At 38.1% G+C, this 18,324-nt stretch overlaps 1 protein-coding gene across 6 annotated transcripts in view; it reads right to left on the bottom strand.

Annotated features, from left to right (window-relative positions):
* The window catches only part of MYPN (myopalladin), a 110,080-nt gene that overhangs the window by 9,866 nt on the left and 81,890 nt on the right, over positions 1 to 18,324 (bottom strand). For all 6 annotated transcript variants that reach the window (XM_038534108.1, XM_038534106.1, XM_038534105.1 and 3 more), the window contains 7 exons: positions 11,819 to 12,040; positions 10,489 to 10,638; positions 9,490 to 9,572; positions 7,566 to 7,692; positions 6,050 to 6,257; positions 4,033 to 4,198; positions 1,163 to 1,296 (listed from right to left, as the gene is read on the bottom strand). In XM_038534108.1, coding sequence (XP_038390036.1) covers positions 1,163 to 1,296; positions 4,033 to 4,198; positions 6,050 to 6,257; positions 7,566 to 7,692; positions 9,490 to 9,572; positions 10,489 to 10,638; positions 11,819 to 12,040 — 1,090 coding nt within the window. The remainder of the gene's footprint in view (positions 1 to 1,162; positions 1,297 to 4,032; positions 4,199 to 6,049; positions 6,258 to 7,565; positions 7,693 to 9,489; positions 9,573 to 10,488; positions 10,639 to 11,818; positions 12,041 to 18,324) is intronic.

Below are 18,324 nucleotides of genomic sequence, written 5' to 3'. Positions count from 1 at the left end.
AATAAGGGACTTAGGTTAGGTTAAATATATCAATGGCCTCTCTCTCGCCCTCCCTCACCAGGGGAAAGAACATTAGAGTCAGCTTCCCTCACATTTGAATTTCTTTTCAAGTCCAAGGATAAGGGAAAAATCAGAAAGTTAATATATTTCCTCCAAATATTGGAGGAAAATAGCAGGCCAAGCTCCCTCCCGTAATGGTCCTAAAAAAGGGGTATACCTAGTATGCACTCATGAATAGCAGGGACCTCAGATTCTAGGCACAGTGACTCTTATTTACTATTCTAGTTAATCATGTTGAACCAGTAATGAATAAGAAATTTATTAATTATTGCATTATTTTTTTAAAAATAAAAAAATTTAAAGGAGAGGGAAAAAAAAGAATCACCCTTTTGAATTAAGGAATATGTCTCCAAAAATACCAGTTAATGTCAAAAGTATAGAGGAGAGGAGTAGGGTACATAAATACATTAATAAAGATTAAGTTGTTAAATTCTTTTGAAAATTAGAAACATGGCTCAAAGGAAAGATTCAAAAACCTGGATTTGCATCCTGGCTTTAGATACTTAAACTTCCAGAGTCTCAATTTCCTCAGCATTTAAATGAGGGTGACAACAATTGCAATACTTGTTTGGGAGGGCTAAAAGGTACCATTTTGTAAATTACAAGTCAGTATACAAACACCATTTGATATTTTTATTAGGACAGCTCTCTATTATAAGTCTGGTTGTGAGACTGGCACAATAAATATTTGTAGAGTGAATTAACAAATGAATGAGGACAGGAAAATTCTGCTGGGGGGAGGTTTGGCTGGGCGGAATGACAGGCAGTGGAGAGGGAGTTCCAATGGGTGGGTGGCCCATGGTATTAAGAAGACAGCAAGAGATGTTGGATGATCAGAAGCACAAACACAGTTAAACTCTGATATAGCTCTAATTTCTAGTATTAAAAGACATTTTTTAAGAAGCTTAAGCTCATAGTAAAATGCAAAAGTGTACAAAAGCCCTGAGGTGATTAGGATGAAATGATTTTAAAAATCCATTGTTTAAGCACTAAATATAATCTAATCAATTCAGTTATGGAAACATATTATGCCTATCCTTAAAAAAATGTTTTTAAAGCTGCCTATCACACACAGATGTTTCACTGAAGACATTATACCTACCGTATATATCCAACCTTGCAGTGCACGACACGATACCAGCTTCATTCTTGGCTGACAACGTGTACCATCCAGCGTCGGATTTCTTGGCTGGCTGAATGAGGAGGCAGACATAGCCTGTTGTATCCTGGTGCATACTGGAGGAAAAAGAGTACATATCCATTGAATCTGGGGGCAGAAAAAGCCTGGAGCAGTTCAGGGCTCAGGAAAATTCTTGGGGCAAATCCACCAGGGCAGTGTTTCCCTTCTCCCTGACCTTACTGGGAGGGATAGGGCAATCAGCTTAAAGTAATTATCAGGGCACCTGGGTGGTTCAGTGGTTGAGTGTCTGCCCGCAGTGAGAGTGGACATCCTTGACTTATTCTTAACCTTAGGGAAAAGCTTTCAGTTTTTCACCATTGATTATGGTGTCTGCTGTGGGTTTTTCATATATGGGCTTTTATTATGTTGAGAATTTTTATCACGAATACAAGTTGTACTTTGTAAAATGCTTTTTCTGCATCTATTGAAATGATCATATGGTTTTGTTCTTTCTCTTGTTTATGTGATATATCACATTGAATGATTTATGAATATTGAACCACCCTTGCAACTCAGGAATAAATCCCACTTGATCATGGTGAATGATTTTTTTAATGTATTGTTGGATTTAGCTTGTTAATATTTTGTTGAGGGTTTTTGCATCTATGTTCATTAGAGATATTGGCCTGCAGTTTTTTCTTTTCTTCTCTTTTCCTTTCTTTCTTTGTTTCTTTCTTTGTTTCTTTCTTTGTTTCTTTCTTTCTTTCTTTCTTTCTTTTTCTTAAAAGGTCCATACTATCCAAAGCAATCTACAGATTTAGTGCAATCCCTATCAAAGTACCAATGGCATTTGTCACTGAACTAGAACAAATGATCCTAAAATTTGAATGGAACCACAGAAAACCCCAAATAGCTGAAGTAATCTTGAAAAGAAAAACAGAAATGGAGGTATCATAATCACAGATTTAAAGTTATACTACAAAGCTGTAGTAATCAAAACAGTATGATGCTGACACAAATATAGACCAATAGGTTAATGGAACAGAATAGAGTGCCCAGAAGTAAACCCACAATTGTATGGTAAATTAATCTTGACACAGGAGGCAAGAATATGCAATGGGGAAAAGACAGTCTCTTCAACAAATGGTGTTAGGAAGACTGGATAGCTACATGCAAAAGAATGAAACTGGACCACTTTCTAACACCACATGCAAAAATAAACTCAAAATGGATTAAGGACATAATATGAGACCTGAAACCATAAAAATCCTAGAAGAGAGCACAGACAGTAACTTCTCTGACATTAGCCATAGCAACATTTTTCTAGATACATCTCCTGAGGCAAAGAAAACAAAAGCAAAAATAAGCTATTGGGACTACATCAAAATAAAAAGCTTCTGAACAGCAAAGGAAACAATCAACAAAACTAAAAGATAGCCTACTGAGTGGGAGAAGATATTTGCATATGACATATCTGATAAAAGGTTAGTATCCAAAATATATAAAGAACTTAATACAACTCAACACACAAAAAGCCAAATAGTCCAATTTAATAATGAGCAGAGGACATGAGCAGACATTTCTCCAAGGAAGACATACAGATGGCCAACAGACACATGAAAAGAGGCTCAACATCACATCATCAGGGAAATGCAAATCAAAACCACAATAAGATATTTCACCTCACACCTGTCAGAATGGGTAAAACCAACACAAGAAACAATAAGCATTGGCAAGGGTATGGAGAAAAAGGAACCCTAATGCACTTTTGGTGGGACTAAAAACTGGTATGGTCACTGTGGAAAACAGTATGGAGGCTCCTCAAAAAATTAAAAAACAGAATCACTGTATGATCCAGTTATTCCACTACTGACTGGGTTTTTGTGCAAAGAAAGCAAAAATACTAATCTGAAAGGATATATATACCCTCATGTTTATTGTAGCACTATTTACAATAGCCAAGATATGGAAGTAATCCATATGTCCATAGGTTGATGAACGAATATAGAAGATGTGTGTGTGTGTGTGTGTGTAATATTACTCAGCCATAAAAGAATAAAATCTTACCATTTGCAACAACATGAATGGATCTAGAGGATATAATGCCAAATGAAATAAGTCAGCCAGAGAAAGACATATCATAATATTTCATTCATATGTGGAATTTAAGAAAAAACAAAGGAACAAAGGGAAAAAAGAGACAAACCAAAACACACACCAGACTCTTAATTGTAGAGAACAAACACATGGTCACCAGAGGGGAGATGAGTAGAGGGATGAGTGAAAAAGGTGATAGGATAAATTTATCTTGAGCACTTAATAATGTATAGAATTGTTAAATCACTATATTGTACACCTGAAACTCATGTAACACTGAACGTTAACTATACTGAATTTAAAATAAAAACCCCTGCTAATTAATCCTCCCAAAACTTAAAGTTTTAAAACTTTAGGACACTCGGGGTGCCTAGGTGGCTCAGTCGGTTAAGCATCTGCCTTTGGTTCAGGTCATGATCCTGGGGTCCTGTGATTGAGCCCTGCATCAGGCTCCTTGCTCAGCAGGGAGCCTGCTTCTCCCTCTGCCTGCTGCTCCCCCTGCTTGTGCGCACTCTCTCTTTCTTTCTGAGAAGTAAATAAATAAAATATTTTAAAAGAACCCCAAACTTTGAGACATGGACTACCCTTCAGGAACAAAAAGGAATAAATTCTTGATATGCACGATAACACAGATGAAACTCAAATGCATCATGCTGAGTGAAAGATGCCAGATTTAAAAGACAGCAGACTTATTTGGGTGCCCAGCAAGCCCTACTGAGCTTGGAAGTCCCTTTGAACATGAGAGCAGACTATACCTGATTCTCTCTCGAGTGAAAGGGATGGTCTCGTTGTCCTTCTTCCAGTAGAACACGGGTGGCGGCATGCCTATCACTCGGCACTCCAGCCTCACCGGGTGGCCTTCAGGAACTCCACTGTTCTGCAGTTTCTCTAGGATCACAGGTGCTTTCTTCACCTCTTTGGCTGAATGAGAGAAGGGCCATCCTTGTTTGAATATTAAGTACCCTGGGGTCCATGCTTCAAACTCATTACAGCCCTGGAATTTAGCAGAGTGGGCGCCTACCCATTTTACCTCCTCTTCAGAACACTTCCCACAGCTCTAAGTGAAGATCATTGCCTTGACAAAAGCTCTGGAAGTGATTTAAAAAGGCATGAGAGAACCTCTTTGCATATTGTATGAGAGGGTAAGGGATCTGAGTTGCTCACAGGGGATGCGAATGGTGGGTGTGAAATTTAAGAAGTTTCTTTTATTCTCAGCAGTAAATTTTTTTTTTAATTTTGAAAAACAATAGATTTTATGTACTGAATATATGCTTTTTATTTTCTAGAGGAGTTTATTTTGTAGAAGGTATATTAATTTTCCCTCAACTTTTATTTTGAAGAAGTTTATAGCTACAGAAAAGAAATATACTACTTTTTCTTAAGTTTTATTTATTCAAATAATAGCTACACTCAAAGTGGGACTCGAACTCACAACCCAGAGACCAAGAGTTGCATGCTCCTCTGAGTAAGTTAGTCAGGCGTCCCAGAAGTACATTACAGTGCAAATTATGCTTCCTAAGGAGACTTTTTATTTTTATTTTTATTTTTTTTAAATATTTTTTTTAATTTTTATTTATTTATGATAGTCACAGAGAGAGAAAGAGGCAGAGACACAGGCAGAGAGAAGCAGGCTCCATGCACCAGGAGCCCGACGTGGGAATCGATCCCGGGTCTCTAAGGAGACTTTTTAATGAGAGGGGGCCAGAACTAGATAAGGCAAAGATACCTCATATATCAGGATTCCAGAGTCAATATTGGCAAAATAGTGGGGGAAAAGTAAAAGCTTGCAATCAATACATCCTTGTAGAATGAGCTTTTCCTACTCTGTTGGGTAAGAAAAAAATTAGTGAGAAAAAGAAAAGGATATATGGGGTAAGCAGCCACTAGTCTAGAGAGAGGATAGCATGCTGAACCCCACCTGGTTTCTGGTAAGGGCCAAACATGGGAGCAAGTTCAGCACTAGAATTCGTGTATTCTGAAATCTAATTCTGTCTGGACCCCTGCCTTGAGGGCTGGTATCAACCAAGTGATGATGACTTGTTGTCCTTATTTGTAGGCATGACAGTGTTTTGTTTATATAATCTTCTAAGGTAAAGGTTTGTTTGTTTAGTTATCAACTAACACTTGTTGAGCACCGTGCATGTTCCAGGCACCGAGTCAGACAACTGGAAATATACAGAAAGAGTCAAAATGTCTGACTTTAGAAGCTTACAGTCTCTTCAGGAAGGCAAAGTTTACATGGAAGGCAGTTACAGGAAGGTTGCAAGTACTCTAAAGAGTCCCTCCTTTTCTAAGTGCTATGGAAACAGAGGAGGATATGCCTCTGGGGTGACATTTGAATTAAGCCTTAGAGAGTAACTAGGAGGTTCCTAGGCAAAGAAGGGTATTCCAGGTAGAAGGATCAGTGAAGCAATGGCATAGATGCTTGGGGTAGGGGCAAGATCCTGGTATGTTCCAGGAGTGATGAACTGTGGGGCAAGGGACTTGAATTTATTGGTAGTCAATATACTAATTAATTGATTAACTATTACAATGACTCCGATTTATTACATGTTGTATGCACAACATACCACATTATGTGTTTACTGATATGTCTTTGAAAGCAATGTAGAAAATATGGTCCTTACTACAGCGAAGGAGAAACTGAGATTAAGCTTGGTTAAAGTTTAACTTGATTAAACTTGGGCAAAGGACTAAGGAATTGTGTCAGAGGCTGTGCATATTTGGGCAATAACTTTGAAGGGAGTTAGGGGTCCCAGCTGCAAACCTTACCTACTACAGTGAGCTCCAGACTAAAGGAATTCTGGCCGGTTTTGTTGGTAGCAACGCATGTATAGGTCCCTGCATCACGTTGGGTGAGCGGGTCAATGAGCAGAGAGTGGACTCCAGTCTCCCTGACCAACATCTTGTGGGAGGCGTCTGGTAGCACAGGTTGGCCATTGAGCAGCCACGTCAGTTCTGGGGGCGGTAAGCCACTCACCTAATAAACAACAGGACAGCTGAGGCAAATGACAGACCGATGACAGGCAGATTTATTTGGTGGTTGAATTCTTCATCCTCTTCTGGCACCAGAGATAGTGAGAAAAATCATGGGGTGGATAAAAACCTCTCCTCAGAGGCATTAGGACAAGAGGGGCTGGATGAATTGCCAAATTAATTTAAACTGTATAGGATTTTGACCCAAATTTGAGTGATGAATATATTCTAGATTAGCATAAATAAGAAATAAAAAAAAACTAAATGAATAGATAAAAAAGGCCTGCAGAGTTAGTTTCACAGATGATATTTTGCTTACATTGTCGGTGTGGATGCCATCCCCCTTGGTGTCTGCAGACATTCTGCAGCTCTGTTGCCAGGATATTTGGATATATATTGTTTATATATATTGCTTACATGATAAGCAAGAGGCAGCCAAGGAAAGGGAAGACATTAAATTAGAATTCTCAAACCTTGCTGTGTGTTATAATCATGTGGGTTGCATTTGAAAATCTCAATGTTCACTTGCTATATTAAATCAGAATCTCTGGGGATGGGACCTGGAATGGGTATCTTTTTGGGTGTAGGATGGAAGAAGTAACAATCAATCTCAAATATTATTTAGGCAGCCATTGGCAGAGTAAGAACCACCTAGAGAAGTAGACTCCACGGATGCTTAATCTCAAACCTTTACTAATTAGCATCTAAAATTCCCATAGCATTCTGCATCTTTGTCTGGGATAGAAGAGGTGACTTAAATTTCTCTTCATATTGAGAGATATTCATGCTCCTCAACTGAACATAGTTTCTGATTGAAGAATTAGCATGTAGAATAGCTAAAGGTGGTGGATGTTGATTAGTCTGAGAAACCAACTCCCATTTTCATAAACTACCGTGGAGCCATCTTTTCATGACTAATTTTTTCAATCTATATATATATATCATAGAAATTCACATCAAGGATGCAAAAATCACACTGTTGGCTTTATAGTAATAAAGACTTTCCAGGGACTTATATCACTTTTTGGTTGTCTTTTACAGATGAAGAGTTAACTTGATACAATACCAATGTAATTTTATTAAGATATAGAGACTTAAAAATTCCATGAAATTCTTTTGACGGGTATTAAATGCTCTGAAAAAGCCTTGTGAGAAAAGAAGTGATCTTTCTCCCTTCCCCAGTCCCCCTTTCGCTAAACAAAACAAGACACAAAACGAATACAGACAAAAATAAGTAAAAAAAAAACAAAAAACAAAAAACAAATGCAAAATGTGAACAGAGCTGGAACCAAGGATAGGTATTAGAGTCTACCTTACAGTCCAACCGACAGAGGCGCCCCTCGTGAGCTACCATATCCCCAGGAGCCTGCAGGAAATGCGGTCGGAAAAAGCGTTCCTGTAGGGGCTCTTTGTCTCTTTCTTGTACTCGGGACCTTCCTCTATAAAAACAAGCATGTTCAGGCATTAAACATAGAAACCAATCTATAGGGGCCCTTGGGTGTCTCAGTGGTTGAGTGTCTGCCTTTGGCTCAGGGTGTGATCCCAGGGTCCTGCGATTAAGTCCCACATTGGGCTCCCCACAGGGAGCCTGCCTCTCCCTCTGCCTAGGTCTCTGTGTCTCTCATGAATAAATAAATGAAATCTTTAAAAAACCTCCAATCTAAACAAAACAAAACAAAACAAAAAAACCTCCAATCTATAAACTTAAAACAGCAAGCATTTAGGCCTGGTTATAGAGTCCAGAGAACAGATATTTTGGGGGTGGGGTGAGGAAGGAGGTTGTAAACAAATAATAAAATAATAAATAATGGTGTGAAGCTTATGTAAAAAAGCAAAGTGGTAAGCATCTCATACACTGTAGGATTATCTTATGAGATCTGTAATAAAATAAACAGGCTTTAGCTTCTTTCTCTCTGAAGTCATTCTGGGTTAAGTAGCTCAGCTCCCCTTGCCTTGGCTTTGACCAGTTGTTCAAAAGTTTCAAAATAAACAAATAAATCAGTATTCAAGCTGAATCTCAAATGAGAGCCAAAAGACAAGTCCTGTTTATTACCCAGAACAAGGCAGCTGCAATCCCTGTGTCTCAGTAATAAAATTTAACCTGGCTATAAATTATGGCAGACCATTAAAGATGGTCATGAACTTAAACTGGTTAAGACTGACCAACAGTAACAGCTGTTCCTGAGGAAAAAAAATGAAGAAGAAGGTATAGTTGCAGCAGTGATGAAATACTGTATCTGAACCATGGGTCACTATTTTTGCTCCTTTGGTAAGTCAAATATAATTTATCCATGTCAGCAACTATGGAATGCTTTGCTAAGACTTCATGGCACCATAAGACTCAAGGGGAAGCCAGGCTCTTAATTCTTAACGGTTAGTAAAATCAGAGAGGAATAAAGCCAATTGCTATATTAGAGACAATTGTTATACCGGGGACAACAACAAAAATATTTGACCTATATACATATACCCATTAACAGTTTCTGTTGTATTATTTCTTAAAAGATTTTATTTATTCACGAGAAACACACAGAGAGAGGCAGAGACATAGGCAGAGGGAGAAGCAGGCTCCCACAGGGAGCCCGATGTGGGACTTGATCCTGAGACTCCAGGATCACACCCTGAGCCAAAGGCAGAGATCCTCAACTGCTGAGCCACTCAGGCGTCCCCAGTTTCTGTTTTATTAAAGAAAATATGGTAATTTAATTCAAAGATTCTGGTTTATATATTATCTGCACAGGTGCTACTGATGGTTACAAATTTTGAGCCATTAAGAGTATATGACAGACCACTGCATCTCAAATGTAATGTGCTCACAAATCACCTAGGGATCTTATTATAATGTACTTTATTTCTTTTCAAGATTTTATTTATTTATTCATGAGAATACACAGAAAGGGGAGAGAGAGGCAGAGACACAGGCAGAGGGAGAAACAGGCTCCATGCACCGGGAGCCCGACGTGGGATTCGATTCCGGGTCTCCAGGATCGCGCCCTGGGCTGAAGGCGGCGCTAAACCTCTGAGCCACCCGAGCTGCCCTATAATGCGCTTTCTGATTCAGTAGGTCTGGGGTGGGGCTTGGGATTCCACATTTACAACAGGCTCCCAAGGAATGTTGATGCTACAGGTGCAGAACTGCACTTTATGTAACAATTTGTAGACCAATACTTTGATGTTTATTGTGGTGGGCGGATGTTTGGGAGGAGCTAGAGAAGGGAGATTCTTACTGTCTTTACCTGTGAGACTGACCAGCAGATGTTAGTCGACTGCGAATGGGCAAACTTTGGACCATCAAGTGGCCTGAACAGCTGATTCTCCCCTGAGAAACAAAAATAAGAGATTTCCACATTTTTTTTCAATTTATATGAATTTTTTTCTGGACTGGAGCATTATGAACCTTTTGCTAACTATTCTGAGGACAAAAACTTGGGGGTGGGAATGAAAACAATAAAATATGACTCCTTAGATCACTGTTAATATTCCAGGGAGGAATTTAAAGAATATTATGGAGACTTTCATTTTGAGCTGAGAAATGAATAGAGCACAGATGTAAACAAATCTGAATTCTTGTGCACTTAACATTATCTGCAGCCACATGCAGAGACTGTGGCCAAGTATTTTATACTTTTCTTAATAGAGATTATCCTCAAAACTAACATTTTTAATAAGAAGAATGGGTGAGAATAGAAATTATAGTTCTATAGTTTGTATTCTAATCGTGGTTGAAGATATTTATTCTGCCACCATGACTTTTAGGGGAATTTTAAGTCTTGATCTCATTCAGAAAAGGAAAGTGAAATATTATGGCTTTCCAACTTTTACCAAAAAAAAAAAAAAAAAGACATTATGATTTTGAGGAATATTGACAAGTGTTTTTGGAGTAATTTGCTTATTTTCTAAAGAACAAAACAAATCATTCTTTGGTAGAATGATTTATAGACTCTTCAAGAGAGTGAATGAGTTGATAACCATATGATTTAGCCCAATACATCTGGGATATAGTGAACAGATACTACAAATCTCCTTTGACAAAGGCTGAAGGGTTGAGTGACCCATCAATGGCTAACTGGTCTTTTAAGCTGTGATACTGTGCTCTAGTTACACACAATCACAATGCTTCTCATTCATTTTCCTCAGCAATCCTTAGTAATTGGCACTTCTCAAGGTCTCATTCACAATGACATCAAGTTCTCCTTCCTCAGAGTGCAGCACAGCGCAGAACCCTGCTTCTCCACCTGGGGGTTGGCAGCCATGATAGTGTAGTTGCCATCGTCATCACTGGTGGTGGAGTCGATGTGCAGAGAGCACGTCCCATCTCCTTCTCGCCTCATTTTGCAGTGCTCATTTCTCTTTGATATCTGCTTCCCATCTTTGAACCAGTAAACCTGCAATGAGAGTTAATCGAGGAGAACATACACTGTTCTGTACATCTTTTGAGGATGATGAAGTAGGAAGTAGGGTGAGGCAAGGACTGATAGTCATCTCTACAAGTGCCCCATCCCTTATAAAGCACTTAGAAAAATATATATTAAAAATGACTATATAATATGCTCCTGCACTTGTACATACACAATACATAAGTCAAAAATTCTGTATAATTTAGGATCAAGATCAAGCTTTTGACTGTTTCTATTGTACTTCATAATTACTTAAAAAGCCACCCCAAGGACCAGACATGTCTTCAGAGGCAAAATAATGAAAGCCAGGAGTGTGAATTCCGCCCCCCCCCCCCCATTATCCTGTTTACAAGCTCAAGTCTTCTGCAGTCACAGATCTGAGAGTCTACAATAGCTCACCTTACTTGAAAGGATAGTATGGTTTATTATACCAAGTGGAAGGAAGCCAGGAGTCACTTGTTAAATTTCTCATCTGGCTAAAATTTAAGTAAGTATATTTTTCATGTTGAATTCTGCATGTATCAAGGAGATATCTCAAAGATAGGGGGTTAAAATACTGGCTGCAGCTGTTCTTCTTCACATTTCCTGGTTACCTAACCATACATGATAACACCATGCTAATGTTTTTGAAAGTAGAGCAGAGAGATCCCCTACCACAGCCATACCAGGTGTAAATCCTTCTTTCAGCTGACTGCCAAAAAAATCTGGTGACTCATAAGATTTTTCAGCAGCCAGTAATAACGATATGACATTTTCAGCATTTACCAACCTAATAGTCATAATACAAATATAGCTCACTTTGTGCAACAACAGGCACTTTGTGGGTATTCAATAAATGTTAAGTAAAAAGAAAAATATCAGTTTGGTGAGTTTGGTGGTTGAGAGAATCAATAGCCCAAAATGGAAGATCATGACTAAGAAGTTTATTTTAAACTTGTATTAAAATTCTAACTTACCCATAAATCTGATTTATTTTTGGCCTAATTATTTAATGATCCTATCTCTGACTCTCTCTTTTTAGTAAAATTATCTAGGCTTTGTTAGTTTTCTGGCAGTAGTTTTTATTCCCTCTGTAGATACTTCCCTAGAATCTGACAAAACTTTCATTAAGGCACCGTCTACAGCTCTGTGTTGTTGGTTGGGCAACCAACTGGTCATCTTCTCCTACCTTTGGAACTGGTATTCCAACAATTTTGCAAGTAAATGTCACTGGAGAGCCTTCTGTAACCCGGAAATGCTTAAGTCTTTTGTCAAAGATGGGAGCAATACACTTGCCCGTGGGGATCTCATCATGTTGGATTTCATCATCTGATTCATCAACAGGGGTACGTTCCAAGCGAAACTCTATTTCATTCATCAGCCTCTGCTCAAAGCTTGAAATTTTGTACTCCTGTCAAAATGGCAAATATGTTTCAATTTCAGTTCTATGGGTGAGAAAGAGGATGACTATGAGTATAATTTGAGGATGGAACTTTTTAGATTCAGATATTAAATATATATCATGGAAACCCAATAAACCAAACATATTCCATTTCCAGTTCCTCACCATGGAGCACTAAAGGAGATGTCAATGTCTCTACTATAATCCCAAACTGCCTTAGTGAATCCTGATTCCTCACCTTGAGTATGGAGCCCCAGTAGCATCCTGTAGAGAAATGAAGATGGAATGTAATTTCCATTTCTAGTATTAATGTCCATTTCAATATGTAGAACTTCTTATCTGGTAATATGGAAAAACTATTCTGAACTGCATTCTGATGCATGCCTCCATTACCAACTTCCTATCTATTCTGCACGTTCCCATCTGTATACTTGATGAAACCTGTCTTGAATAAATCTTTTACTTCACATCATCTTCATTGCATCTCTCTACGCCTACCACAACAAACCTACCTGAAGTAATTTTGTATTGTTACAGGATAATTTCCTTGTTACCCACTCTTTTGCTAATATACTCCAATGAGGCTTGTGTTCTCACTGTTCCACTGAGATTGTCAGGGTCTCCAAATTTGCCAAATCCAATTGCTACTAATCTTTTCTTACCTGACCCCTCAGCAGCATTAGGCAAAGATGGCTACTTCCTCCTTTTTGAAATATTTTCTTCTGTTTGTTTTCACAACACCATATTGGTTTTCCCTTTCTTTCTTAAGCTGATCCTTATCAGTCTCCTTTCCTAGCTCCTAGTCCTAGGTAGGTGGTCTCATCCCATTTCACAGCTTCATTATCTTCTGTATGCTGATGACCCAAATCCATATCTTCAAGCCTGAGCTTTCCTCAAAACTCATATACTCAATGATCTACTGTACATCATGAGACTCATATGCCCAGTGATTGATTCTATATCATGGCTTGGGCACCCAATGGACATCTCAAACTTAGCATCATCCAAACAATACACATTTTGTTTCTGTCTCCCAGAAATGTTCTTACCCTGCTCTTCCCCAAATCAGGAAATCATGCCACTATTCATCCAATTGTTGAGTAGTTAAGCCAGTGTTTCTCACACTATTTTTGGTGAAAACCAGGTTTTAAAAAATTTCCAATGCATAGTTTTATAAAGTAAAATAAAAATGAATTCATAGCAAAAATGTAATTTAGGAGGCATGCAAAATTATTATATTTAATAGGTAAATAAAATTTTTCTGTCAAATTGCTATGAAGATTTCTTAATGGTTACTCTCAGTTTCTGTACTTATGTCAAGGTGGAGAGGTGATAGCTTACAGATTGCCACAGGACCTCAGACCACACTTTGAGTGTACCAAGTTAAACTCTGAATCTAGGACTTGTCCTGAATTCCTGTCATTCCTTCTCCCTGCTGAATACTATCAAGCTTAAATGTCACCTCCTTAAAGCAGCCTTCCCAGTCCACTTCATGTAAATGAACTCTCCATTCAAATTCTCTGCACAGTACTGGTTACTATCTAGTATATTTCTTGTTTGTTTATTGATTGAGCGACTGAATATCTCTAAGGGTTAGAATGTTAGCTCCACAAGTGCAAAGATCTTGTTTATCTTGCTTCTCACTATATCAACAGAACATGGAATGGTGTCTGCCTTGTGGCAGATGCTCAGTGAGTATCTGAAGAATGAGTGAATACATGGATGACATGGGGGCAATCACTTGTTCCAACTGCATCTTTGAGGACTCCTGAGCCATGGCTTTGGGCTGAAGGTAAGACCTTCTGTTAAGCTTGTGACTCTAGTTAACCACAATTTCATAATTTAGGTGAGCACCATGGAGACAGCACTAGGATGTTCCTGAAATAGAATTCGGAAGTACATGGATGATACACATCTGCCTCCAGTCTTACGCAGAGTGATTGCATTCAGGACTCATAAAATGTATTCTCAAGCTATTAAATCACATTACTCATGCCCTTTAGTTATTATCTTATACATATTATCACCTGAATTTGTGTAGAATTGGAACTTAGGAAACAGAAATACAGAAATCAGGTGTTTCTTGGTTTCAATTTCTTGAACCCAATTTTAAATCCTCCTTTCTTGGCCACATCTCACAGTGGGTAAGCAAAATAAACCCACAGCTCTTCAGGGTAGAGAAAATGATTAATCTTCAGTTAGCTTATTAATTTTTAATCAGATAATTCAAACCAGTTAAAGTAAAAAATTGTCCACTTCCATTAATTTGAAACCTAGTTTAAAAGTATTAAGACTATTTTATATATTATAGGAATTTTTTAAAAAGTTGACAAAGCTTCCAGCTACCTAGTAGACCAAACTATATGAGGCTGACCTTTTTGTAGGTCAAAAATATAGAATTTCATATGATTCAATCTAATACTTCACACAATGACTATATTTTCCATAAATACATTTAATGATCTCCCAAATGTGAAATATTTTAGTCTTGCCAGTTTACACTTGATCTTAGCCAAAAGGCCGAGAAGACTTGCCAGTTTAAAATCACATGAAGAATATATATTTCTTCTTTCTTGAATTGCATTTATGCTTCTGATTATATATTATTTTTCTTTTTAACACATTTGTTTATTTTCTGGGATATTGAGGATTAAAACCAATGAGTCATTTTATTCCCTTACATATGAAGTAGGTGTTAAATAGAGGCTTTATTATTTTGAAAATTACATCCAAACAGAATAATTCACATAGTTCTCAAACCTCACACACTGATCCTAAAGTTCAGGAAACCTCAGAGTTTTTGTGAGGGTGGCACGAGGGATGTCTTAGCCTTCTACGGCTTCTCATCTTATTTTATTTAAGTCCCCAAATTCCTAGTCCTTTCCTTTTTTTTCCCCCCAGTTCTTTCCATACCACCTCTAGTCATTGTCTAATGGAGCTCTTGCTCTAAATTAAAGCATCTTTCCTGAAGCTTCTGCCAGACATGTAAGGGCTGGTAACTTCCTGGCTAAATAGATTGTCAGAGTTATTATAGGGAGAGATGAATTCCTGAAATTCTATTTTGAAAGTATGAAGTAATTTTCCCAAAGAAGGGTTATTATACATAGTGGTAAGTTATGATTATACTTAACCTTCAGGAATACAATGGATGATATATATGAGGCCTCAAGTGCCTGCCTGAGAATATAAATACCACATTGTCTCCATGTATTCCAAACTTGATTTGACCAAGTTGCGGCCTGACTTTACGGAGTTTATAAATATTTGAATTGATTTGATCCAAGGAACTACAGAAGCACTATGATGAAAATATGCACATTTTGTCTTACTATAAAGGTATGCATATTGGTTATATATTTATTATTTTATCAGTATAGCAAATTGGGAGGTGATGGAAACAGAACACTCACTGAGTTATTTAAAAAATACTACTCATAACTAGGTACTGAGGACACAGTAGCAACCAGATCTTAACTGGAAGTTTTTATCGAGGCACAAAGATGGGCTAGATATAAAAAAAACAAGTGAATTGGCAGACAAACTATTCCCCAGAAATTTCAAAAGCAGGTGCTTACAGACAGGCTAGACCATCTAAACCCCTCACCTCCTCCTCTACAAAGAAGCAAGGAGGAAGATCCAGTGAGAGGACTTTGGAAAAAGTTATTGTGTCTCTGCAGCTCCTACCTCCTCCTCTACTCCAAGGGTACCTGCCTTCACTTTAAGCTCAGCAAGGGAGATTAAATGGATCCATCTGGAGAGCTTGTTTTGTTTTCTACAATGGGTTAATATCTGACTCCTGCCTAAAAGAGCTAAAGCGAGGAGTGAGGCAGCTTTTTGTCACTGGGCAAGCTGCATTGTGTCAGGGCAGAGGACTTGTGATAGGTTCCATCCTGCACACATGGGCCACATACAAGACAAAGCCACTATGGGGTCAGATTTTGTCTCTCTGTGGCTGGAAAAGGGAGTATGGAACAGTGTAGTAAAGCGGGGGAGGATGAAGCAAAAAAGAGAGAAGCTGGCCATACTTCCCTTCCTGGCTTTAGGTTCACCATTTATAACAGTCTCTGCAGCGTGGGGGTATGGATGGGAGTATTTGTGTGTGGTGTTATATTTCTGAATAAGGATTACAGTGTTGGTTACTACAAGGACTGGAAATTTTGTGCTACTGAGTCAAGACTATTTCACAACAAAGTTACCATAGAACCTTAAAGAACTAGATGGGCCAAAACTGTTTTGAGACTGACTGCCTTAGGTTTGATATTGCTAGAGCAGGAGAAATAGTCCCACTCAATAAATTCAAAGGGATACTGGGAGAAAAAAAAATTTTTTTAGACATACTTGTTTAATTTACCAAGTATATAATGTATAAATTGCAAATCAGCAACAAAATAAGAATGCTGTAAATCAAGGAATTCCCATAAAGGTTTCACAAATATTTGGGAAATGGGAAACAGGAACATGCAGTTGGAAACCATACAGTTGTGTGACAGGGGTACGTCGCCTGTTGCTAAAGCACTGAATCTTTATTCCTGAGCGGTTACCAAAGATGTATACCATCCCCAAAGAAGAAATTGACCTCTTTTTGTAGTGCTTTGCAACTAAAAGTTGGTTATCACAAGGATAACTACCCTGATTACACATAAATCAAGATTGTCATTCCAAGTCACAACTGATGGGACTCAGATTTTGTAAAGAAATTTGCAAATAAAAGCAATATGTAGGAATTAAATTTAAGTGCTTTCTTCACTGTTTGCAGAAAGGTTGTCCTACTGATCTACTGCTGGTGGACACAGGCTTTGAATTCCCAGGACTGAATTTATGCTGCAATCTCCCTTTCCCCTTGCCTTATCCCTTTGTCAGTAAAAGCAGCAGTTTTTGCATCAGATGCTTGTAAGTGATGTCTGTGCCCAAAGGAGAGAATGTTTTTCTGTCTGAAACTGACATTCAGTTAACACCAGAGTTTCGCTTACTTTCAATGTTTTCATCTTTTTAATCTATTGAGTGAAATGGATTATTATCATAGGGTAGTATCCATAATTAGGCATAATCAGAATCTATATAGTCAAGTGAGATATTTTCCATAGATAGGCCACAAATCCAAAATTTTCTATTTGGTCGAAAGTCTCATTATTTTATATGAAACTAATGTAAATCCCATAACCATGTACTAATTCAGCACATATTCTGTACCTACTCTGTGCCAGACACAACAGGGGTGCAGCAATGATTAAGACATCCACCAATTCCAGCTCTTAGGGAGATTATAACTGGTGTATCCTGGGTGGGCCTATGGCAGATGACATGGGGATACTTCACTATCCCAAGGTTCTACTGTGCCCCAAATAAGCAACCTAAGGTCAATGGCTGTGTGGAATTCTTATTAGAAAAGGAATGATGGCAAGACTCACAAAATAGGATTTTCTTTTTTTTTTTTTTAAAGATTTATTTATTTATTTATGATAGACAGAGAGAGAGGCAGAGACAAAGGAGGAGGGAGAAGCAGGCTCCATGCCAGGAGCCCGACGCGGGACTCGATCCCGGGACTCCAGGATCGCACCCTGGGCCAAAGGCAGGCGCCAAACCGCTGAGCCACCCAGGGATCCCAAAAATAGGATTTTCATAAAGAGTTCATAGTAAGAGATGAAAGAGGTATGCTTTAGGTAGAAGAAAGGACTAAGCAGCTTAGAGAAGAAGATTAGAGGAACAAAAAGTATAGCAAGAATTAGGTGCATATTTTTTTCTTTTGGCAGTATCTGGGAACCACAGACAGTTTTAAAGAAGCATTAATTTAAAAAGTGTGTTGGGGGGAATGAGCAGAATAAAGTGATGGGAATGTTTCCAGAGAAATGAGGTCAAGGAGGAAAGCTGAAATAAGACTCTGTGTGTGTGTGTGTGTGTGTGTGTGTGTGTGTTTAGAAATTAACAGTTACCAAATATATACTGGGTAAAGAAAATCATGTTAAGTCATGTGTGAATTAAAATAATTGGTCAGGAAACATTCATTATTATATTTTGTGATCCTATGTTCCTTTGACTTCTCAGATTCACCTTGCTATCCTAAACCATTTATGTTTATTGTTGTCCACTGAAGATCCACTGGTGGTGAATGATACACTTCAAAATAAGGAATAATGTAGCCTAAAATCTAGAGGCTGGGTACCTCTCGTGTCAATTCAACTTATCATCAATTCAAAGAAACTTCACTGTCAGTTTAGAAAGCTAGCCAGATAAATATGAACCTTTGTGTCACACAATGTTCTAAGAATCAACAAGCAAATGTTAATTGCTATTTA

Source organism: Canis lupus, chromosome 4, assembly GCF_011100685.1.
Source record: "Canis lupus familiaris isolate Mischka breed German Shepherd chromosome 4, alternate assembly UU_Cfam_GSD_1.0, whole genome shotgun sequence".
Taxonomy (NCBI): domain Eukaryota; kingdom Metazoa; phylum Chordata; class Mammalia; order Carnivora; family Canidae; genus Canis; species Canis lupus.
This window is presented reverse-complemented; position numbering and strand designations above follow the sequence as displayed.